Source organism: Ranitomeya variabilis, chromosome 4 (genome assembly GCF_051348905.1).
Source record: "Ranitomeya variabilis isolate aRanVar5 chromosome 4, aRanVar5.hap1, whole genome shotgun sequence".
Taxonomy (NCBI): Eukaryota; Metazoa; Chordata; class Amphibia; order Anura; family Dendrobatidae; genus Ranitomeya; species Ranitomeya variabilis.
Window position 1 is genome coordinate 770,062,815 of NC_135235.1, and position 26,810 is coordinate 770,089,624.

The following is a 26,810-nucleotide window of genomic DNA, read 5'->3' on the forward strand; positions in this document are numbered from 1 at the left end:
ATGGCGGGAATGTCACTGACTGAGGAGAAGTCTCCATGTAGCGTCTTCACTGCGGATCACGTGACCCCTGACTCCTCCCCCTGTGACCTCATCACAGGTCCTGTGCGCACAGAGCAGCCATATCTGTGGAGTGCGGCTCTGCAGGTGGAGGTATGTGGAGATTCCCCAGTACTGAGCGCAGCCGGGGACATTAACCCCTTCTGCACGGAGGAGACTCTTTATAAGAACCATAACGTTGTTGTTCTGTTTCCTGTAATAGATACATACGAGCCAACTATGGAGGACAGGAAGTGAGGAGCGGAGTGTTCTCCTAGTACAGGGCCCCTTTCTTGGCCCCACACGGTGTAATGCCCCCATTATGCCCTGTAAGCAGGTTCTGCCCCACACCCAGCTGCCTCGGGCACTTTACCAGGAGCTGGTACCTCAGATTCTTCCCCGCACCCCTTTCCTTTGTTGGCGCCAAATCTGTTCTGCCTTTGGGGCTCCGGCCTTTATAATATCAGTAACTGCGCCATCAAGGTCTCCTGACCAGGTGCACCCTCTAGACTCTTCCCTCCGGAAACCCTCCCTCTTCCCATTGGTGTCACATGGTCCCGTCTGGGCAGCAGATAGCAGTCTGTACAAATGCAGCTCAGCCCTGAGGAGGCTTTTTTATGAGTCTCCTTATTACACCCCTTATGTAATATATATGATGGCGCTCACACAATGTAATGTTTCCACAGTACTGGCATCTCTCGTAACAAAGGGATTTTCACACTACCGCCATACCCCACACACAGTATACTGTTCTCATAGTACCGCCATACCCCCACACAGTATAATGTTCTCATAGTACCACCATACCCCCACACAGTATAATGTTCTCATAGTACCACCATACCCCCACACAGTATAATGTTCTCATAGTACCGCCATACCCCCACACACAGTATAATGTTCTCACAGTACCGCCATACCCCCACACACAGTATAATGTTCTCATAGTACCGCCATACCCCCACACACAGTATAATGTTCTCATAGTACCGCCATACCCCCACACAGTATAATGTTCTCATAGTACCGCTATACCCCCACACAGTATAATGTTCTCATAGTACCGCCATACCCCCACACACAGTATAATGTTCTCATAGTACCGCCATACCCCCACACACAGTATAATGTTCTCACAGTACCACCATACCCCCACACAGTATAATGTTCTCATAGTATCGCCATACCCCCACACAGTATAATGTTCTCATAGTACCGCCATACCCCCACACACAGTATAATGTTCTCATAGTATCCACATCCCACCACACACAGTATAATGTTCTCATAGTACCGCCATACCCCCACACACAGTATAATGTTCTCATAGTACCAACATAACCCCCACACAGTATAATGTTCTCATAGTACCGCCATACCCCCACACAGTATAATGTTCTCATAGTACCGCCATACCCCCACACACAGTATAATGTTCTCATAGTACCGCCATACCCCCACACACAGTATAATGTTCTCACAGTACCGCCATACCCCCACACAGTATAATGTTCTCATAGTATCGCCATACCCCCACACAGTATAATGTTCTCATAGTACCGCCATACCCCCACACACAGTATAATGTTCTCATAGTATCCACATCCCACCACACACAGTATAATGTTCTCATAGTACCGCCATACCCCCACACAGTATAATGTTCTCATAGTACCGCCATACCCCCACACAGTATAATCTCATAGTACCGCCATACCCCCACACACAGTATAATGTTCTCATAGTACCGCCATACCCCCCACACACAGTATAATGTTCTCATAGTACCGCCATACCCCCCCACACAGCGTAATGTTCTCATAGTACCGACATACCCCCCCACACAGTATAATGTTCTCATAGTACCACCATACCCCCCCACACAGTATAATGTTCTCATAGTACCACCATACCCCCACACACAGTATAATGTTCTCATAGTACCACCATACCCCCACACACAGTATAATGTTCTCATAGTACCGCCATACCCCCACACACAGTATAATGTTCTCACAGTACCACCATACCCCCACACAGTATAATGTTCTCATAGTATCCACATACCACCACACACAGTATAATGTTCTCATAGTACTGCCATACCCCCACACACAGTATAATGTTCTCATAGTACCAACATACCCCCCACACAGTATAATGTTCTCATAGTACCGCCATACCCCCACACAGTATAATGTTCTCATAGTACCGCCATACCCCCACACACAGTATAATGTTCTCATAGTACCGCCATACCCCCACACACAGTATAATGTTCTCACAGTACCGCCATACCCCCACACAGTATAATGTTCTCATAGTATCGCCATACCCCCACACAGTATAATGTTCTCATAGTACCGCCATACCCCCACACACAGTATAATGTTCTCATAGTACCGCCATACCCCCACACAGTGTATAATGATCTCATAGTACCACCATACTCCCACACACAGTATAATGTTCTCATAGTACCGCCATACCCCCACACACAGTATAATGTTCTCATAGTACCGCCATACCCCCACACACAGTATAATGTTCTCATAGTACCACCATACCCCCACACACAGTATAATGTTCTCATAGTACCACCATACCCCCACACACAGTATAATGTTCTCATAGTACCGCCATCCCCCACACACAGTATAATGTTCTCATAGTACCGCCATACCCCCACACACAGTATAATGTTCTCATAGTACCGCCATACCCCCACACACAGTATAATGTTCTCATAGTACCGCCATACCCCCACACACAGTATAATGTTCTCATAGTACCACCATACCCCCACACACAGTATAATGTTCTCATAGTACTGCCATCCCCCACACACAGTATAATGTCCCCACAGTACTGCCATCCCCCACTTTCTAATGTTCCCACAGTACTGCCCCCCACATGCACAATATGATACCATCCACCTCACTGACTACCTCTGACCACCGACAATTAATAAATACTCACTTAGCCTCATCCTTGGTGCAGATACTAATGAACCCAGGATCTATGAGATATTTACCATACGATGGTTGGATAGGCAGGAGTGTATCATCCATAAAGGTAGCCCACTCGGTTGCTATGATGCCTATGAATTGACAGGGCTCGGTGGGGTGTGGTATTGGTCACCCTCTCCTTCCCATCATCACAATTTCAGCGATATCCACATTCCCATGACGGTGATACCGCTGAATAGATTAGTGAATCAGGGAGTAGAAAGCTCCTGATCCACCATTCAGCCTTCACTTCTGAGTCTGAGCCTCCGTGCACTGCGGGCACAATGACGTCACTACATCACACCTGTAGTACGGAGCCTCAGTACTCACACCGCACAGACCAGAGCAGCGCTCCTCAGGAACCGGGTTGGGTGAGTAGTGTGTGTGTTTATATCAGGAATTGTGGGGGCATCATATTAAGAGAAGAGCTGTTGGGACTCTCATACTGAATGTGTGGCTGGTAGGGGCCATTACACTGGGGTTGTGGTGGACTGTAAATGTCTCCATACTGAGTGGGGTTTTTATTTTGTGTAGCAGTTTGTGGTGGCCATAATTAGAGATGAGCGAATATGTTCGGAAAACGATCGCCAAACATAAATTCTGCACGAATATGGTACATTCTGATTCATGATCGGTAACAAGAGCATTTTTCTTAAGATCGGAAAAAGTCGGTAACATTCGGTAAAAGACATAATAGAAGCCGGCAATACATGTGCCATGTTTAGTAAAATCACAGCCACCAATGTGGGAGACTGGGGTTCAAATCCTGGCTCTGCCCTGTTGGACATAATATACCAGTAGTGGTCCATAACACTATGGTGCCTACCTCAATAAACATGAGTGTCACGAGCAAAGAGTCATGCCGGCTTGGACGTCGCCTGGATTAACAAGGTCAGCGTCAGATGTCGAGGAACCAGAATAAATCTGATGATAAATGGGCTACTGGACCAAACCATACATGGACAAGGCAAGAGGGAATGGGAGCCAGTGAAGAGATTTGCAGAGGGGAGAAGTTACATAGTTATTAAGGTTGAAGGAAAACTTTTAAGTCCATCTAGTTCAGCCCATAGCCTAACCTAACATGCCCTAACATGTTGTGTTGATCCAGAGGAAGGCAAAAAAAAAAACCATGTGGCAAAGAGTAAGCTCCACATTGGGGAAAAAAATTCCTTCCCGACTCCACATACGGCAATCAGACTAGTTCCCTGGATCAACGCCTTATCAAGGAATCTAGTGTATATACCCTGTAACATTATACTTTTCCAGAAAGATTTCTAGTCCCCTCTTAAATTTAAGTAATGAATCGCTCATTACAACATCATACGGCAGAGAGTTCCATAGTCTCACTGCTCTTACAGTAAAGAACCCGCTTCTGTTATTATGCTTAAACCTTCTTTCCTCCAGACGTAGAGGATGCCCCCTTGTCCCTGTCTCAGGTCTATGATTAAAAAGATCATCAGTAAGGTCTTTGTACTGTCCCCTCATATATTTATACATTAACATAAGATCGCCCCTTAGTCTTCGTTTTTCCAAACTAAATAGCCCCAAGTGTAATAACCTATCTTGGTATTGCAGACCCCCCAGTCCTCTAATAACCTTGGTTGCTCTTCTCTGCACCCGCTCCAGTTCAGCTATGTCTTTCTTATACACCGGAGACCAGAACTGTGCACAGTATTCTAAGTGTGGTCGCACTAGTGACTTGTATAGACGTAAAATTATGTTCTCCTCATGAGCATCTATGCCTCTTTTAATGCACCCAATTATTTTATTTGCCTTTGTAGCAGCTGCCTGACACTGGCCACTGAATATGAGTTTGTCATCCACCCATACACCCAGGTCTTTTTCATTGACGGTTTTGCCCAGAGTTTTAGAATTAAGCACATAGTTATACATCTTATTACTTCTACCCAAGTGCATGACCTTACATTTATCCCCATTAAAGCTCATTTGCCATTTATCAGCCCAAGCTTCTAGTTTACATAAATCATCCTGTAATATAAAATTGTCCTCCCCTGTATTGATTACCCTGCAGAGTTTAGTGTCATCTGCAAATATTGAAATTCTACTCTGAATGCCCCCTACAAGGTCATTAATAAATATGTTAAAAAGAAGAGGGCCCAATACTGACCCCTGTGGTACCCCACTGCTAACCGTGACCCAGTCCGAGTGTGCTCCATTAATAACCACCCTTTGTTTCCTATCCCTGAGCCAGCTCTCAACCCACTTGCACATATTTTCCCCTATCCCCATTATTCTCATTTTATGTATCAGCCTTTTGTGTGGCACCGTATCAAAAGCTTTTGAAAAGTCCATATACACTACATCTACTGGGTTCCCTTGGAGGAGAGAGATGAATTAGTCGGGCAGCAGAGCTAATAATGGACTGGAGAGGTGCAAGGGTTTTAAGAGGGAGGCCAAAGAAAAGGATGTTGCAGTAGTCGAAGCGGGAGATCATCACACATCCTCCATCCCACAGTTCAGTGCCCATATACCCATTACACCATGGGCAGACATACCGCCGGTTCAGCCGGTGCGGCTGCACAAGGGCCCCGAAGGAGAGGGGGCCCAATCAGCTGTTGAAGTGTTTTGTTCTGTCATAGAGCCAGCGGCAGCATCTCCACTAAGTGGAGAGGAAGGCAGCCGGTACTGGAGTCATTTGCTGTCAGAGAGGGCCCTGCACGCTGCAGGAGACGCTGTAGGGGGTCCCCTTCCCCTCCTCTTGATGCTGCTGCTGGCTCTATGAAGCAGGAGAATCACAGCATCGCTTCCCAGTCCCACATGCAGGGGCGTGGCTAGGCAGTGTATACATTTTAAGTAAAGTTTGTTTCGATGGCAAACTTCAGCCTCTCAGTGAGTGGCTGAGTGCACCCCCGCTGCCCTGGTCTGCGCAGCTCCTCCTCTGGGTCCTCTGCTTGCCACAGGTCTCCTGCAGCCTCTTGTTCCAGATCACAAGGTGAGGGATGGCGGGGAGTTCTCACTCTCCCCGAGCAGCAGTGTCAGGAGGCACCATGTCCATGGTGACAGCAGTGACTTAGTGACTGTGTGCTCGGTGCTTCCTGGTCGGTGCAGTGAGTGGCTGAGAAACCTGACCCTGCACCGATCAGATAGCAGGGAGCTGCCTCACAGGCACTAATTCACTGCTTGTAATCACTGACCCCAGACACCTCCTGCCATTACTGCAGCAATAGCTCCAGGCTCAGAGTGGCTCCTGTCCCCATCCTTCCTCCGATGCAGCATTTGTATTGCTTCACATAATATATACCCTATATAGAATTCTATCTGCACATACCCTTAGCCTCTTCCAACAGAAAAAAAGCTCTAGCATGCTCCATCAGTAATCATTTCAGTGTATAACTAACAAAACAGGGCACTATGAAATAAAGACCAGGGCACTATAAATAACAATGCGGTACATAACGAGACGGCACTGTGTAATAAGTGACTCCGTTACACATAACAAGAGAGGGGACTGTGTAATAACGGGTGGCAATATACATAATTAGAGGAGACTATGCAATATGCCGTATTTTTCGGATTATAAGACGCACTTTTTTCCCTCAAATTTGGGGGGAAAATGGGTGTGCGTCTTATAATGTGTATATACCTTACCAGTACCTTTGCCGCTGGCTGGGATGAGGGGGGTGTCCGGTGGTGCAACAGGGGTGTCCGGTGCTGCGAGATTGCCTGGCGATGATGCCTGCTGCTGCGGCGGGTGTCTCCGATGCTGCAGGGGGCTCTGCCGACATTTTATCAAAGGCCAGAGTCCCCCGCAGTTCCATGGTTTCCTGTGCGGTGGACGCCAGGAAAATAGCACTGGGGGCGGCGCATGCACAGATGGAGATCACCCGCAGCAGCACCACCGGACACCCCCGCAGCGCCAGACACCCGCAGCAGCACCACCGGACACCTGCAGCAGCACCGGACACCTGCTGTGGCGTGCCCATATTGGAACACCCCCTCATCCCAGCCTGCGGCCTGCAGCATCACTCCACTCCTGCCTCCTCCAGCAGCGACCCTGGGACCCCGTTTCATCGCAGCTACTACCCCCAGTAAGCAATAAGACGCATGGATTATAAGAAGCACCACCATTTTATTAAGAAAAAACATTTTTTTCCTATTTTTCTCCTCAAAATTTGGGGTGTGTCTTATAATCCGGAGCGTCCTATAATCCGAAAAATATGGTATGTATATATCTGTACATTGGTAGCCATAAAAAGAGGGGGGCCCAAACACATTTCTTGCACAGGGGCCCCAAATCGTCTGTGTCCACCCCTGCATCACACATCCTCCATCCCATAGTCCCGTGCCCATATACCATCACACATCCTCCATCCCATAGTCCATTGCCCATATACCCATCACACACCCTCCATCCCATAGTCCAGTGCCCATATACCCATCACACATCCTCCATCCCATAGTCCCGTGCCCATATACCCATCACACATCCTCCATCCCAGAGTCCCGTGCCCATATACCCATCACACATCCTCCATCCCATAGTCCCGTGCCCATATACCCATCACACATCCTCCATCCCATAGTCCAGTGCCCATATACCCATCACACATCCTCCATCCCATAGTCCAGTGCCCATATACTATCACACATCCTCCATCCCATAGTCCTGTGCCCATATACCTATCACACATCCTCCATCCCATAGCCCAGTGTCCATATACCCATCACACATCCTCCATCCCATAATCCCGTGCCCACATACCCATCACACATCCATCCCATAGTCCCGTGTCCATATACCCATCACACATCCTCCATCCCATAGTCCCGTGCCCATATACCCATCACACATCCTCCATCCCATAGCCCCGTGCCCATATACCTATCACATGTCAAGGTGAAAATGTATTTTCTTATATACCTTTGTATTTTTATATATAAATCTTTATACTCTTTTTGTACTGCTATACTTTTATACTGTGAAACAATAAGTTTTTCCTATCTGTTAGTTAATGCAAATGTAATTGTATTTAAAATGGCTGCCAGGCAGTTTCGTTTCTGGTTTGTGTCTGGAGGGATGAATCATTTCTTTGGAAACGAAACTAAAGGAATGATAAGAAGAGGAGGAATTCACCAGGAGACGTTCGACGAATCAGAGAGACTGGGCACTAGATGTATGCTGCTTAAACCCCACCCATTGCATTCCCTTTTTAGTACTATGTATTGAAGAATAAAACACAGTTGCTGCTCAGCTCCTCACTGAGGTGATCGCAAGAGCATCAGCAAAGATTGAATCAGCTACGTGTCTGAATCATTTCTTTTTCCGGTACCAGAAGTTCTGCGCTCACATTACAATTTGGAATGACTGGTGAATGAGGATTAATTGTCGTTATTACGGCCCCGACAAACACACATCCTCCATCCCATAGTCCTGTGCCCATATACCCATCACACATCCTCCATCCCATAGTCCCGTGCCCATATACCCATCACACATCCTCCATCCCATAGTCCCGTGCCCGTATAGCCATCACACATCCTCCATCCCATAGTCCCGTGCCCATATACCCATCACACATCCTCCATCCCATAGTCCCGTGCCCGTATAGCCATCACACATCCTCCATCCCATAGTCCCGTGCCCATATACCCATCACACATCCTCCATCCCATAGTCCCGTGCCCGTATAGCCATCACACATCCTCCATCCCATAGTCCCGTGCCCATATACCCATCACACATCCTCCATCCCATACTCCAGTGCCCATATACCCATCACACTTCCTCCATCCCATAGTCCCGTGCCCATATACCCATCACACATCCTCCATCCCATAGTCCCGAGCTGGGTGGCGCTGAGCAGGGAGTTCCTGGAGATGTGCTGTTATGTACCCTGGCAGTGCGGCTCTGTGTGCGGCCGCTGATGATGCGATTTTCTACGCCGGTAACAATAGAGCGTGGCAGTAATAGAGGAGGGGGATTCATTTCTGTCATGTGCTCTCTGCTCCTTTCTGGGGGGCCGACAATGGCTGGAGCTTATGTTCCCAGGGATGATAGATGTCTCCCACCCGGTCAGTGTCTGCTGAGGTGTTGTGGAGTGGGAAAACTGCTGCTCATAGCAACCAATCACAGCTCAGCTTCTTTTACACTGCCCTGGTGAAATGAAAGATGATCAGTGATTGGTTGCTATGTGGAATGGGCGTGGCTTGACACACACACACACACACACACACACACACACACACACACACACACACACACACACACACACACACACACTCAGCTTTATATATATATATATAGTTACATAGTTACATAGTTATTAAGGTTGAAGGAAGACTTTAAGTCCATCTAGTTCAGCCCATAGCCTAACCTAACATGCCCTAACATGTTGATCCAGGGGAAGGCAAAAAAAACCCATGTGGCAAAGAGTAACTCCACCATGGGGAAAAACATTCCTTCCCGACTCCACATACGGCAATCGGACTAGTTCCCTGGATCAACGCCCTATCAAGGAATCTAGTGTATATACCCTGTAACATTATACTTTTCCAGAAAGGTATCCAATCCCCTCTTAAATTTAATTAATGAATCACTCATTACAACATCATACGGCAGAGAGTTCCATAGTCTCACTGCTCTTACAGTAAAGAATCCGCGTCTGTTATTATGCTTAAACCTTCTTTCCTCCAGACGTAGAGGATGACCCCTTGTCCCTGTCTCAGGTCTATGATTAAAAAGATCATCAGAAAGGTCTTTGTACTGTCCCCTCATATATTTATATATTAACATAAGATCACCCCTTAGTCTTCGTTTTTCCAAACTAAATAGCCCCAAGTGTAATAACCTATCTTGGTATTGCAGACCCCCCAGTCCTCTAATAACCTTGGTCGCTCTTCTCTGCACCCGCTCCAGTTCAGCTATGTCTTTCTTATACACCGGAGACCAGAACTGTGCACAGTATTCTAAGTGTGGTCGCACTAGTGACTTGTATAGAGGTAAAATTATGTTCTCCTCATGAGCATCTATGCCTCTTTTAATGCATCCCATTATTTTATTTGCCTTTGTAGCAGCTGCCTGACACTGGCCACTGAATATGAGTTTGTCATCCACCCATACACCCAGGTCTTTTTCATTGACGGTTTTGCCCAGAGTTTTAGAATTAAGCACATAGTTATACATCTTATTACTTCTACCCAAGTGCATGACCTTACATTTATCCCCATTAAAGCTCATTTTCCATTTATCAGCCCAAGCTTCTAGTTTACATAAATCATCCTGTAATATAAAATTGTCCTCCTCTGTATTGATTACCCTGCAGAGTTTAGTGTCATCTGCAAATATTGAAATTCTACTCTGAATGCCCCCTACAAGGTCATTAATAAATATGTTAAAAAGAAGAGGGCCCAATACTGACCCCTGTGGTACCCCACTGCTAACCGTGACCCAGTCCGAGTGTGCTCCATTAATAACCACCCTTTGTTTCCTATCCCTGAGCCAGCTCCCAACCCACTTACACATATTTTCCCCTATCCCCATTACTCTCATTTTATGTAACAACCTTTTGTGTGGCACCGTATCAAAAGCTTTGGAAAAGTCCATATACACTACGTCCACTGGGTTCCCTTGGTCCAGTCCGGAACTTACCTCTTCATAGAAGCTGATCAGATTAGTCTGACATGAACGGTCCCTAGTAAACCCGTGCTGATACTGGGTCATGAGGTTATTCCTCTTCAGATACTCCAGTATAGCATCCCTTAGAATGCCCTCCAGGATTTTACCCACAGTAGAGGTTAAGCTTACTGGCCTATAATTACCGAGTTCAGTTCTTGCCCCTTTTTTGAATATTGGCACCACATTTGCTATACGCCAGTCCTGTGGTACAGACCCTGTTATTATGGACTCTTTAAAGATTAAAAATAATGGTCTATCAATGACTGTACTTAGTTCCTGCAGTACTCGGGGGTGGATCCCATCCGGGCCCGGAGATTTGTCAATTTTGTGATTTTTAGACGCCGCTGTACTTCCTGCTGGGTTAAGCAGGTGACATTTAATGGGGAATTTTTATCACTAGTCATTTTGTCTGCCATGGGATTTTCTTTTGTAAATACTGATGAAAAAAAGTCATTTAGCAGATTGGCTTTTTCCTCATCCTCATCCACCATTTCACCCAGACTATTTTTAAGGGGGCCAACACTGTCATTTTTTAGTTTCTTACTATTTATGTAGAATATTTTGGGATTATTTTTGCTGTCTGGCAATGAGTCTCTCTGTCTCAATCTTTGCTGCCTTGATTTGCTTTTTACAGAATTTATGTAATTTTCTGTATTTATTTAATGCCTCCTCACTACCTACTTCCTTTAATTCTCTAAATGCTTTCTTTTTGTCCCTTATTGCGCCCCTTACAGCTCTATTTAGCCATATTGGTTTCCTCCTATTTCTAGTATGTTTATTCCCATACGGTATATACTGTGCACAGGTCCTATCCAGGATGCTAATAAACGTCTCCCATTTTCTTTGTGTATTTTTGTGTCTCAGGATATCGTCCCAGTTAATTGCACCAAGATCCTCTCTCATCCGTTGGAAATTTGCCCTCCTGAAGTTTAGTGTCCTTGTCACCCCTCTACTACACATCTTATTAAAGGAGACATGAAAACTTATTATTTTGTGATCACTATTCCCCCAGTGACCCCCAACCCTTATATTTGATATGCGGTCTGGCCTGTTGGTTAATATTAGGTCTAGCAGTGCCCCCCTCCTTGTTGGGCCCTGAACCAGTTGTGAAAGGTAATTGTCTCTCATAGTTGTCAAAAACCGATTACCTTTACTGGAATTGCAGGTTTCTGTTCCCCAATCTATTTCAGGATAGTTGAAGTCCCCCATAATAATGACTTCTCCTTGAGTCGCAGCTTCATCTATTTGCTTTACGAGGATATTCTCCATTGCTTCCATTAGTTTTGGAGATTTATAACAAACCCCTATCAGTAATTTATTATTTTTTCCCCCTCCCCTTATCTCCACCCACAGGGACTCTACATTTTCATTAAATTCACCTATATTATTATATATTATAGATTTTTTTTCTTTACGTTGGAGGGCCCAATTCCAGCTGTTGCTGTCGGACCTGTGATTTCTGTCTCCTCCACTGTGTACAGGATAATAGAGTATAATAAAGTAGTTATGGACGAGACGTAACGAACATTGTGCAGTGACTCTGCTTTCCATATAGTGATGGATATTTCTTTTTGCTGAAACTATGATGTTTTTCACTTTAACCCTTTGTTAAACCCCTCTGATTAGTGCGATCACACAACATACAAGCCTCTGATGGCTCCGGTGATGCCCTGTACTACTGTAGTGCCGTGTATCATCACTGCTGTCAGTGTAATACTAACGGCCCCATACACATGAGATAAGAGTTGGCTGAACGGTCATTTGGCAGACGGCCATCTCTCCTGACTCCCCCATACACACAAATATTCCAGCTTTCCTGGGGTCTGTATGAGCGAGTCGCCTCCAGACTCCTCTAGCGGAGGATTATCTACAGGAAGAACCAACGGATTATCCTCTGAAATTCAGGATGTCAGATCCTTCTCTGCCCTGACATCATCTGTCGGGAGGCCCCAAATACATTATATAGTCGCCCAAACCCCCGAAATCAGTGATTTCATGGAACTTTAGTCTAATGTGTATGGGGGGGCGGTAAAAGGTAACTTATTGGACGCTGCCTCTGACCCGGCCTAATAGACCTTCATACATTGCAGCCCAGACCCCATTATTAGGCATGTAAGTACCGTAATAACTCGTCCGCCCCATACTATCCAGTACTTGGGGGCGGGGGGCATTCAGCCAAACTCTGTCACCTTCTTAGATGCCATGTTTGCTTTTCACAGCAGCAAGTGGTTAAACTGCCAGGGTTTCTGTTGAAGCCTCATCTGTGCCGTCCCTGCGGTGCACATCTATGTTCTGGGGCACAAAAAGATTAATTACTTTTTAATAAATGTTTAACATGTTAAAAATGATAAAATGTGTCTTCTGCTTTTTTATGTTTTTTTTTTTCTTTTTACAAGAATTGTTGGAACCAATTTTCTTTAGAAACATTTTAATATCTGTTTTTTTCTGGTGTTTTCCTGTAATATCGGAAAGCCTAAGGCCAGAAATAAACCCCATAAATCTCTGTACATGGAGACTTTGGGATCAGATCATTTCTGTCCGCGTTGATTGTGGAAACAAAAAATCTTTTCTAAAAGCCTCAAACTTCTGTGTGTGAATCAGAGCTGAGATCTAACGTGATAGAAGATTACAGTGCGGGGAAGACGGGAAACCTTCATATAGAGGCCGGTGGTGATGGAGTCAGTGACCGACTCTGGCCACATATGTCTCTAGAGCCGTAGTAGAAGATGAAGATGTCGTCCTCATCATGAAGTAGTTATTTCTCATGTCGTGTAATGAATATCTCCTGCAGTATTGCTAATGCCGATTCCAGGGTCGGTAAATGAGACGAGAATTAGCGTTATGGAAGATGAGTCTATGAGGAACGTATTCAGCTGCCAACTCCGAGGAAGAAACTGCTTGTTGTCTGTGGCCTAAATATATAGGATTTATTAGTAGATGTAAAGAAGGAAACTAAATACTGTAAAATAATAAATCTCCTCATATGTTTCCCTTATTATCTCCAGTAATTGTATTATTACAGGATTCTTATGATGTTACATCGGCTCATCTTCTCATTCAGGTCTCTACAATATCGGATCCTCTCAGTGAAGATCTTCTACAAAAGAACATTTTCCTGATTTACCCATCACAGATGGATATGGACAGAGACAAGATGGCGGAGAGGATATTACACCTCACCCTAGAGATCCTCTTCCGGCTTACTGGAGAGGTAAGAGAGTCTGATGACGTCACATTACATCATTCTTATCTATGGGAATAACAGATGGACAGAACTGGAGAGGTGAGGACTCTGGAAATGTCTGTAGTGAGATTTATTAATGTGTCTCTCCATTACAAGGATTACACAGTGGTGAAGAAGACCTCTAGTGATCGCTGTCAGGACCCTGTGTCTGAGGGATGGGGAAGACCCCTGAGCCCAATCACGGGGCCTCCACCTCACCTCCTGATCCATGAGGACATCAATGACCAGAAGATCCTAGAACTCATCTACAAGATGATTGAGCTGCTGACTGGAGAGGTGACACTGCTGGGAATGCTGGGACATTATACAGTAACGCTATGAAGGGATCGGGGGGATGACGGTATCATTGTATGTGTCAGGTTCCTATAAGGTGTCAGGATGTCGCTGTCTATTTCTCCATGGAGGAGTGGGAGTATTTAGAAGGACACAGAGATCTGTACAAGAACGTCATAATGGAGGTTCCCCAGCCCCTCACATCTCCAGGTAATAGACAGGACTAAATACACACGGCCTATAATTCTCTCTATGTAAAGAATGAATTCAGTCCCTGTATGTGTTTCCTCCAGATCTATCCAGTAAGAGGACAACACCAGAGAGATGTCCCCGTCCTCTTCTTCCACAGGACTGTAACCAAGAAGATCCCAATGCTCCTCAGGACCATCAGGTAGATGGAGAGAAGGTGTCAGGAGATCTCCCCTATGATGTGTAGATGCCGGTGAAGGTCTTGTGCTCAGTCTTGTTTTATCCACCAGTATTATATGTTTTATACTTGTGTAATGAGAACGGTGGAGATGGCAGGATTAGAGCTGGTCATAGATGTTACTTCTCCATCTGTCGGTGACTTCTACAATATTTGTTTCAGGGTGAAGATCTGACCTATATTAATACTACAGAGACATATGTGAGGGGTGATGAGCGGTGTAAAGAGGAGATTCCTACATATGACTACCCAGGTGAGTAGTGACCACTAAATGCAGAGAAGTCACAGATTCTTCTCATCACCGGCTGTGGCGGCTTTATCGGTGGTGTAGTCCGGCCGTATTACCATGATCACCATTCTGCCTCTAGACCACAACATTCTCCTCCACCCAAAACTGTTCAAATAACTTTGGCCATTGAAAGCCCTTTTCTATAGAACTTACAACCTGGTAGATCCACCTACCCCCTGGTATTAGTGTGAGGGTGATCCCTTAAAGCGAGATCTATATGATTGCTTGTACCTGACCCAATATAGGCCGAGTGCTCGCTTAAAGAGTCACACCGAGCACAGAGTTAGATGTACACTCCTTCCTCAGCAAAGACTTGCACACAACCGAAGTTTATTCTCAAGACAAAGAGACAGGAAATGGTGTCACACAATCTTCTGAGCAGCCAGTGTCAGTCTATGATAGGTCCATTTCAACTTCACTTCCATATATGGTATCCAGTATCTTATCTTCTGCATTCCATGGATTCCTTCCAGGGTGTTGTCTGAAAACACAGACGCCATCTTGGTACACCGTATCTGAACTGACTAATATAAGGTTTAATAATTGATTTCATTAGCCATTCTCTCCTTCACATTAGAAGATGCTGGCCGTTACCTGCCCAGATCTGTAAACTATAAAACCAAATGACAGCGTACGTAGAATGTGCTGACAAGATAGAAAATCACTTGAAGAAAAATATTATGATGGGTCTGTAAGAGAAAGCGGAGGGTAATGATGCTGTTGGCTAACTAGAACCCTGAGATCTTATCGGATGAATCTCCCTTCTCTCCCTTCTGTGCTGCTGAATGTGATCATATGGTCCCTACAAGACCAGGTCCGGTCTTTCTGGCCAAACTTCACTTTTATGGTCGACAACAGTAAATGTGCAGTGAGGCCAAGTGTGAATTTCTGGACAATAACAGAGTTTCCCTTTATCCTGACTTTTCACTTTGTATTAAAACTGACTAACTTCCAGGAGGATTGTGATAATCTACATAAACCCATCACACCGGTGCCATGATATATCTCTGAGCTGTGCGTGGCTGATGGCTGTAATATACGTTTATTCCCGCCTGCAGGAGATGTGATGGCTCCAGCCCTGGTTTCATGGATTCACTTCACCTCATAAATTACATTGTTTTATCCTAAGAAATTCAGATTACTGCACAATCTCTCCTGAAATGGGGAGCAATATTATTTCCTCTAATCTTCTGGTCAGGATTCATAGCAGCTCCAATGGTCCACCATAAATGAATGCAACTCTGGTTTACTGCTGTGTAATCTGTATTTGTAGTTTTCAGTTAATGAGATTCTCGTGCTCTGGGGCGGAGCTGTGGGCGGGGCTTTATGTGGTGCTCTGGGGCGGGGCTGTGGGTGGGGCTTTATGCGGTCCTGACTACATATTCATCTATATTGGCTTATGATAGGTCGCTGATCCCTCACTGACCTGCCCCCTATTTTTACATAATGCATATAATAGTGTTGATATTATTGTTGATAATGCCTATAATATTGTGGCTATTGGGAGGCTTAGAAAAAAAAAATTACATCCAGCAAAATGTCACCAGCGGCGCCTGTCCAGTAGCTTCTATCTCTTACTTATAGATGCTACTGCTCAGGCGCCGCCATCACCGGTGTCATTTTGCTGGATGTAATTTTTTTCTAAGCCTCACAATAGCCACAATATTATAGGCATTATCAACAATAATATCAACACTATTATATGCATTATGTAACATGGGGGCAGGTCAGTGAGGGATCAGCGACCTGTCATAAGCCAATACAGATGAATATGTAATCAGCGCAGCACATAAAGCCCCGCCCACAGTCCCACCCCAGAGCACTACACAAAACCCCGCCCAGAGCACCACATAAAGCCCCTCCCCAGAGCACGAGAATCTCATTAACTGAAAACTACAAATACAGATTAAACAACAACCACAAGACGGATTTCATCACCAGGTATCAGTGTAATCAGTATAACGGCACCGACCTGACAGTGTCTGTAGTCACTGAGCACAATCCTGCTGACAGTTCCCTATAAGACATCTCCGCTCTGCACTATTATACACAGTTCTCTATAAATGTGTAATATTTCTTCTTGAAACGCATCTGACAGAAAATATTGGAGCTTACGATAGTTTACATTGTGAAGTTTCCGAGCCCCGTGCTCTAATTACCCCAGAGAGGTATCACCACTAGCTATTATTATTATTATTTATTTATATAGCACCATTGATTCCATGCTGCTGTACATGAGAAGGGGTTACATACAAGTTACAGATATCACTTACAGTAAGCAAACTAACAATGACAGACTGACACAGAGGGGCGAGGACCCTGCCCTTGCGGGCTTACATTCTACAGGATGGTGGGGAAGGAGACAATAGGTTGGGGGTTGCAGGAGCTCCGGTGTTGGTGAGGCGGTAGCTTCGGTAGTGATGAGGAGGCAGCGGCGTCAGTGCAGGCTGTAGGCTTTCCTGAAGAGATGAGTTTTCAAGTTCCATCTGAAGGATCCGAAAGTGGTTGATAGTCGGATGTGTTGGGGCACAGAATTCCAGAGGATGGGGATATTCGGGAGAATTTTTGGAGGCGATTGGATGAGGAGCGAATAAGTGTGGAGGAGAGAAGGAGGTCTTGGGAGGACCGGAGATTACGTGAGGGAAGATATCGGGAGATTAGTTCAGAGATATATAGAGGAGACAGGTTATGGATGGCTTTGTAGTTTAGTATTAGTAATTTGAACTGGATACGCTGAGGGAATGGGAGCTGTTGTGAACTCTGTTTTCGGGCTCCCTCTTGTGGTCACAGGTGGTATTGTGTGAGTTTTGTTTTTGGGCTCCCCCTGGTGGCTTTGTTTGTTATCCTGCGGGTCTGTGGCTGGATCAGCTGCTTCGTTATTCACTAGGGAGGTTCCTATTTAGCTCTGCTACACCTCCACTTGTTGCCGGCTGTCGATGTATTCAGTGCTATTCTGATTACTCCTGACTATCTTCGTTTTCAGTCTCTTCATGAGAAGCTAAGTTTCTGTTTGATTATTTTTTGCTCATCAGTCTGCAATATGATTTCTGTGTATGATGAGTTTAGTCCAGCTTGCTAATATGTGATTTCTTGCTGCTGGTAAGCTCTGGGGTACGGAGTTGTTTCCCCCGCACCGTTAGTTGGTGCGGGGGCTCGAGCAATCTCTGCGTGGATATTTTGAATAGGGTTTTCCATTGACCTCATTTGCTAAATCTATTTCATCTCTGCGTTTGTGCTTTCCCCTTAACTCACCGTTAATATTTGTGGGGGCTTTTCTATATCTTTGGGGTCATTTCTCTGAGGCAAGTGAGGAATTTACTTTCCCTCTAGGAATAGTCAGTTTCTCAGGCCGTGAAGAGACGTCTAGGATTTCCAGGTAACGTTCCACGGCTACCTATAGTTGTGTACGGATAGGATCAGGTTGCGGTCTATCCAGTTACCACTTCCCCAGAGCTAGTCGTCGGTTTAGTTTCTTAGCTAGTCAGATTTGCGATCCTTGCCACTAGGATCATAACAGGGAGCCAGTGAAGAGATTTGCAGAGGGGGGAAGCGGAGAAGTAGCGAGGAGAGAGATGGATTAGTCGGGCAGCAGAGTTAAGGATGGACTGGAGAGGTGCAAGGGTGTTAGCAGGGAGGCCGCAGAAAAGGATGTTGCAGTAGTCAAGGCGGGAGATGATGAGGTTATGCACAAGCATTTTAGTATTTTGAAGGTTGAGAAAAGGACGGATTCTGGAGATATTTTTGAGCTGGAGGCGACAGGAGGTGGAAAGAGCTTGGATGTGCGGTTTGAAGGACAGGGCAGAGTCGAAGGTTACTCCAAGGCAGCGGACTTCTGGTACGGGGGAAAGCATTATGTCATTGATTGCGATAGCTACTCATTTATTACTGATGGAGACTGTTCAGTTTGATCATTTTAGTAGATGTTATTGTCTATAGTCACAGTTTTTGATTACAGTAGTGTTCAGAAGGGAAGGAGGGAATAGTTTGCAGACACAATGTATTCGGAGCACTGTTCGTGGTCAACTGGCAGCTCAAAAGATCTCCACCATGAACATGCTTGGCACTATCTACTCTGCTTTCCATATCCCAAGGATTGCCTTGCTCATCGCCCTTTAACACCATTACATGGATCTGGACTTACATTGGAACCCCTAGGCTTGGACCATGGTGTTACCTGCTATTCTGTGGTATTAGATGGCAAGAAGAATAGTCAGGTAGAATAGTCACAACAGTAAACAAGTACACAAGCCGCAAGCTGACCACAGAGGACTGAACCAGAGGAGAACAACGCAGTTTCTGGCATATTCCGGCCATGTGGTACTTTCCAATTGGCTGAAGTAGGGAGCAGATTACTCCAGCTGGACAGCAGGAACAGATCCCAGATGAGATTGGACACACCATATGCAGAAGCCCTAATATGACTAAATGACAGAAAACCAGAATAGTCTAAATCCCCATAAAGTGATTATAAATTATTCACTGAGGGTTATAATCTATACATATATGGTCCGAATTTGTTGGTACACCTTGTTTAAGGACAGAAAAACCCACAATGGTGACAGAAATAACTTGAATCTGACAAAAGTTATAATAAATAAAAGATCTATGAAAATTATCAAATGAAAGTCAGACATTGCTTTTCAACCATGCTTCCACATAATTAAAAAAAAATAAAACTCATGAAATAGGCCTGGACAGAAATGATGGTACCCCTGAAAATAATGTGACAAAAGGGAAATGTTAGATCGCGGTGGGTCCACTAACTAGCATCACAGGTGTCTACAATCTTGGAATCCGTGAGTTTCTTGTATATAGGGCTACAGATCCTCACTGTGCTGTTTGGTGACATGGTGTGTATCACACTCAACATCGACCAGAGGAAACGAAGGAAAGAGTTGTCTCAGGAGAATAGAAATAAAATTATAGACAAACATGTTAAAGGTAAAAGTTATAAGAGATCTCCAAGCAGCTTGATGTTCCTGTGACTGCAGTTGCACATATTATTCAGAAATGTAAGATCCACGGGTCTGTAGCCCACCTCCCTGAACGTGGCCGCAGGAGGAAAATTGATGGCAAATCAGAGATGGATAATGCAAATAGCAACAAAAGAGCCCAGAAAAACTTCTAAACAGATTAAAGGTAAACTTTAAGCTCAAGGAACATCAGTGTCAGATCGCACCATCTGTCGTTGTATAAGCCAAAGTGGACTTCATGGGAGACGACCAAGAAGGACACCATTGTTGAAAAAAAATCATAAAAAGCCAGACTTGAATTTGCCAAACTACATGTTGACAAGCCACAAAGCTTCTGGGAGAATGTCCTATGGACAGATGAGACAAAAATAAAACTTTTTGACAAGGCACATCAGCTCTATGGTCACAGATGGAAAAATGAAGCATATCAAGAAAAGAACACTGTCCCTACTGTGAAACATGGAGGAAGCTCTGTTATGTTCTGGGGCTGCTTTGCTGCACCTGGCACAGGGTGTCTAGAATCTGTGCAGGGTACAATGAAATCTCAAGACTATCAAGTGATTCTAGAGAGAAATGTGCTGCCCAGTGTCAGAAATCTTGGTCTCAGTCGCAGCTCTTGGGTCTTGCAACAGGATAATGACCCAAAACACACAGCTAAAAGCACCCAAGAATGGCTAAGAGGAAAACATTGGACTATTCTGAAGTGGCCTTCTATGAACCCTGACCTAAATCTTATTGACAAGCCTACATCCTGCAGTGATCCTCAACCTACTGAACTCCCACACAACCAGCTCTACCCTCTCCTTGTATCCTCACCCATCCCCTGCAGACTGTGAGCCCTCGTAGGCAGGGTCCTCCCTCCTTATGTACCTGTATGCCTTGTTTTTTGCTCATGTTTAATTGTATTTGTCTAGATTTGCCCCTTTTCACATGTAAAGTGCCATGGAATAAATGGAGCTATAAAAATGTATAATAATAATAAAATAATTGAGCATCTTTGGAAAGACCTGAAACATGCCATCTGGAAAAGGCAACCTTCAGACATGAGACAACTGGAGCAGTTTGCTCTTGAGGAGTGGCCAAAATATCTGTTTAAAGGTGCAGAAGTCTCATTGACAGTTACAGGAATCATTTGATTGCAGTGATTGCCTCAAAAAGTTGTGCAGCAAAATATTAACCCTTTCACGCCAGAGCCTGTTTTTGCCTTCGTAACTGGGCCAATTTTTTCAGTTCTGAACAGTGTCACTTTATGAGGTCATAACTAAAACGCTTCACGAATCCTGATGATTTGGAGATTGTTTTCTTGTGACATATTGAAACAGCTGTTACATAGAAAATTACACCATTGGGCAGTGAAGAAATATTAATAACATTTTTACCACTAAAATGTTGTGTTAACCCCAGATTTTACATTGGAAAATAGGTAGGTATGTAAATGGTCACTACACCCATAGAAGAATTCCCAGAGGGGTGTCATTTCCAAAATGGGGTCATTTCGGGGGGGATTCTGCTGTTATGGCACTTTGGAGAGCTGCTAAGTGCCAGAACAACAGAATGCCCCTAAAGTGACCCCATTTTGGAAATGACACCCCTCTGGGAATTCATCTATGGATATAGTGACCATTTCCACTACATGGATGATTTCCAGAAACACGTAGTGGAAGTTTTCGAGCAAAAATTGCAAAAATGTCATTGTAGTGCCCAATATATTGTGCCCAGCTTGAGTCTCTGGAGACATCCCCCCACCTACCCCCGGAAATTGTTAAGTCCGCTCTACTCAGATGTGTCTGTCACTAAATAAACCAAATGCTTGAATTTCAAAACAGTTTAAAAACGTGGTTCTGTGTGGAAGATTATAAAGCAGTCATGGAGGCATAAGGCCGGCAATGATGGGCATTGTGGGCAATAATAGCGGGTATCATGCCTGATTCCTCTCTTAGAACATACACGACATCTTCTCTGGGGGATCTTTCTTGTTTCAGTTGCTGGAATGAGTACAATAAAATGTCGCTCAGTGAGTCTTCTGACATCTTCAGATTCTAAAGGATTGGCGGGGACATTTTCTAAAACAAAAATTTCAATGACATTTTCCTGATAACCAAGGAAAGTATCTGCATTTCCGGCTTTTTTGTATAACACAAAAGAATGTGGCCACCTGAAACAAATAAATGACTAACTTTTTATAGTATATGATTTTCTTGATACCTGGTATGGCTGTAGAACCTATTCTGCAAGGTCCACACCCCCATATATTTGTTGCAGTCAAAAAAAGACACAGGTGTTGGAGTAGTGGATCCCTGTTGGTCTGCAGTGGCCCTTGTGGCATCTGTGTGGATCGAGCTCAGGATAAAAATATCTTTTTTATCCTTATACTTAAGGGCAAGCAGCTCTCCATTGTATAAAGCCCCTGACTGCCCCTTTCAGACCTTTTTGTTGACCAATGCGAATGGTCCCACAAGCCCCCATTTTATGTTCAACCAGACTTTTAAATGGGAGTATGCTGATGTAGTAGTTGTCAGCATACAGATTGTAGCCATTTTGTAAAAGATGTCCCCAGATAAGTAGGGCATCCTGGTGGGTTTAGTTGGCTATCTTTCCCCCATAAATGCGAAAAGCTGATTTGTATCCGGTTGAACTGTCGCACATTTTATAGAGCTTTATTCTGAACCTTGCCGTCTTAGAAGGAATAAATTGCTTGAGGTGCAGTCGTCCTTTGAATTTTACAAGGGACTCATCAATGGAAATGTTTTCTGTTGGGTTGTAGAGCTTTAAGTACCTTTCTGTCAAGTCTTCGATGATGGGTCTGATTTTGAATAGTCTGTCATGTTCTGTGGCATCTCTGGCACTCATTGACTATTGTCGTTAAAATGCCGAAATCTCATGAGCATTTCATAACGGGTCCTAGGAAGAACGGCAGAAAATATATAGCTGGCATGAACAGGGCGGTTGGACCAATAGGACTGAATGCTCGTTTTTTTTTTTTAACAAGCCCCATAGCTTATGTAAGTCCTAAAATATTTTTTATTTCTAAGACATTAGTTGGTGTCCATAAATTTGACCCAGCATAATAGGATCGTAGATTCTGGCTGATGAATTGGGATGTGTATAAATTTGTTTGCAGGATAATATGCTCTAGCAAGCTACCTGTCAGAAACAAATTTAAAAATTAAGTGGTCTAAAATTTTCCTCCTCCAATTTTCCAAGCCCCTTGGACATTGGTGTGCGCCAATTCACGACCACTAGGGACAGCGCTAGTACTGGGCATTGTTCCCTGAGTTGGAGACATTTCTCCAGAAGAGCTATTTGTTCTTCTTGTTGTACTGGCCCTTGTGTGTGAGGATGGATCAGAATCACTGCTCATTTCTGAGCTATCACTGTTGGTGCTACTAAAGCCCTCGAAATCCACATCGCCATCTGACACTGCACTTTCTTCGCTGTCAGAACATAAAAGTGCATAAACCTCCTCTGCACTATAATACTGATGGGCCATTTTATTTTATTTTTTTTTTTCTGGAAATAGAAAACTCTGACGTGACATGACTGACATGGCCAAATTATTGGGGAGACAATTGAGAAAAGCCTAATTCTTTAGCCTAACCCTAACTTTAGCCTAACAGCAACCCTAACCATAACAGTAACCCTACCTGTAGCCTAACATTAACCCTAACTTTAGCCCCAACACTAACCCTAACTATAGCACTAACCCTAATCTTTTTTTTTTTTTACTTTATAACAAGATCGCTTACTGACACAGCTGTTGCCAGCAGCACTTGTAACACTGTTTCTCCTCTAATTTCTCACTGACAGGAGATCTGAGGAGAAACAGCGTTTTTATGAGGCAGATCGCCCGGGAAAGTTTGTTGCTACAACAAACTTTCCTAGAGATTTGTCTCATTGGCTCGTGTGACGCTGATGTCATCAGGACCTGAACCAATCAGGTCTCAATGGGGACCGGGTCAAAGGAAGCGTTGTGCGCCAGAATCCCCTTGTTATAAGGTACGTGGGGGTCTCGTTGAGCACAAAACCGCCGACTGTAGACAAACATCGGCGCTGCGCAAAGCCCTACTAGTGCCGATGTTAAAGGTCAAGTAGTGGTTAAGTTAAGGGTAGCATAATTTCTCTCCAGGCCTATTTCATAAGTTTTATTTTTTTACATTTTCTGCGGAAGCATGATTGAAAGGCAATGTGTGACTTTCATTTGTTCATTTATAGATTTTTGATTACTTTTGTCAGATTTAAGTTATTTCTGTGATCATTGTGGGGTGTTCTGTCATTAAAAGAGGGGTACCAACAATTTAGACCACGTGTGCAAGAGGAATTAATATTTTTACTCTACAGCCACTTTCCGGAAATTAACACACAGTGGATGTTGGACAGTAAATATTACACATTTGCCATTTTATTACCCAGCACATAGTGCCCAGATTGTGCTCCAGGAGACACCGAAAAAAAATTGGGTTCTTCTCACTATAATATTGCTAAATACAGGGATCCTAAATGTTGTTTGAGCTCACTGCAAGACTCAGAAGTGAGAGCAGATTTTTCTGGATTGGTTTATAGAAACTATGTTGCTTTTCAACAGCTTATGAGCCACTAGTAGTGTGGGAACCTCTGTTTTTCCATTGACAGATGATGGACCCGAGTGGGGACTTGTTTTTTGTGAGATGAGAATTGGTATTATTTTCACCTACATAACATTGATTGGTTTCTTTTTATTCAATATTTGGGAGGTAGAATGAACAAACAGTTGAACACCACACACTACTGGTTCATCCAACAAGGTTTTCTATTAGACTGTGAACTGTCATTGTCTTGGTAAATATAGGTTTTTTACATAGCTTGCCATTTTTATGGACTGTTTAAATAGAACTATTCAAAAATATAAAACTCAAGGATATTTTATTTAAAGAATTGTTTTTTATCTTAGCAGATGACTGTTCCAGGAGATCAGAGGGACAGCTGATATCTTCAATTTTTAAATCTGATGATCTTGAGATCCTACAAGATACAACTGAAGTGAATGCCATTACTCCAGATATATCATCATCCATTCACAGCAAAGATCTGTCATCCGATCCTATGAAACAGGTCCCATCTTCTGATTCATTACTGACTACTAAGGAAAATCAAATTCACAAAAGAGGCATTAAAAAACAAACTGCTCCTAAAGCAAAGAAGTCATTTTCCTGTTCAGAATGTGGGAAATGTTTTAAACTGAAATCAGATTTGGTTAATCACTATAGAACTCACACAGGAGAGAAGCCTTTTTTCTGTTCAGAATGTGGGAAATGTTTTATGCAGAAATCACATCTTGTTAGTCACCAGAGAACTCACACAGGGGAGAAGCCTTTTTCATGTTCAGAATGTGGGAAATGTTTTAGTCAGAAATCAGAGTTGGGTAATCACCATAGAACCCACACAGGAGAGAAGCCTTTTTCTTGTTCAGAATGTGGGAAATGTTTTAACCGTAAAGGAAATCTTGTTACTCACCAAATAACTCACTCAGCAGAGAAGCCTTTTTTCTGTTCAGAATGTGGGAAATATTTTAACCGTAAAGGAAATCTTGTTAGTCACCAAATAACTCACTCAGCAGAGAAGCCTTTTTCATGTTCAGAATGTGGGAAATGTTTTAGCCAGAAATCAGATTTGGTTAATCACCATAGAACCCACACAGGGGAGAAGCCTTTTTCATGTTCAGAATGCGGGAAATGTTTTAACGTGAAAAAGAATCTTGTTAGTCACCAGAGAACTCACACAGGGAAGAAGCCTTTTTCCTGTTCAGAATGTGGGAAATGTTTTAACCAGAAATCATATCTTGTTAGTCACCAGAGAACCCACACAGGGAAGAAGCCTTTTTCCTGTTCAGAATGTGGGAAATGTTTTAACCAGAAATCATATCTTGTTAGTCACCAGAGAACCCACACAGGGAAGAAGCCTTTTTCCTGTTCAGAATGTGGAAAATGTTTTAAATGGAAAGCGCTTCTTGTTAGACATCAGAGCAGTCACACAGAGGAGAAGTCTTTTTCATTTTCTTAATGTTAGAAATATTTTACTTGGAAATCAACTGTTAATAAACATCAGAGACATCACATAGGAGAGAAGCCTTTTTTATGTTCATAATGTTGGAATAGCTTTAACCAAAATTGAATCTTCTTAAAGGGGTTGTCTCTTGTCATTTCTCATGTTTACTGACAAAAGGATAAAACTAAACTTTATTAATTCCAAATGTAAAACTATACCCATAATTTGCCTCCTGAAGGTTAGTCAGTAGGTGACTAATAGAAAAAACATGTACCCCACAGTTTAGTATATAGGGTGAGGTGACATATACACACTCACGTCTATGGGTTTCATCGTCCTCACCAAAGGTTACTCATAAGGAGACTATTTAACCCCTTTACCCCCAAGGTTGGTTTGCACGTTAATGACCGGGCCAATTTTTACAATTCTGACCACTGTCCCTTTATGAGGTTATAACTATGGAATGCTTCAATGGATCCCAGTGATTCTGACATTGTTTTCTCATGACGTATTGTACTTCATAATAGTGGTAAAATTTATTTGATACTACTTGCATTTATTTGTGAAAAAAATGGAAATTTGGCGAAAATTTTGAAATTTTACAAATTTGAATTTTTATGCCCTTAAATCATAGAGATATGTCACACAAAATACTTAATAAGTAACATTTCCTACATGTCTACTTTACATCAGCACAATTTTGGAACCAACTTTTTTTTTTGTTAGGGAGTTATAAGGGTTAAAATTTGACCAGCAATTTCTCATTTTTGCAACATAATTTTTTTTAGGGACCACATCACATTTGAAGTCATTTTTAGGGGTCTGTATGATAGAAAATACCAAAGTGTGACACCATTCTCTAAAATGCACCCCTCAATGTGCTCAAAACCACATTCAAGAAGT

General features: G+C 43.6%; 1 protein-coding gene across 1 annotated transcript; it reads left to right on the plus strand.

Annotated features, from left to right (window-relative positions):
• On the plus strand, positions 1-26,047 carry LOC143768298 (uncharacterized). Its single transcript, XM_077256991.1, has 7 exons — positions 1-150; positions 13,742-13,891; positions 14,021-14,200; positions 14,284-14,407; positions 14,491-14,588; positions 14,787-14,877; positions 24,817-26,047. Exons 1-7 carry the CDS (start codon positions 1-3, stop codon positions 25,920-25,922), a joined length of 1,899 nt encoding a protein of 632 aa, XP_077113106.1. The 3' UTR covers positions 25,923-26,047.
• The last annotated feature ends 763 nt before the right edge of the window (positions 26,048-26,810 follow it).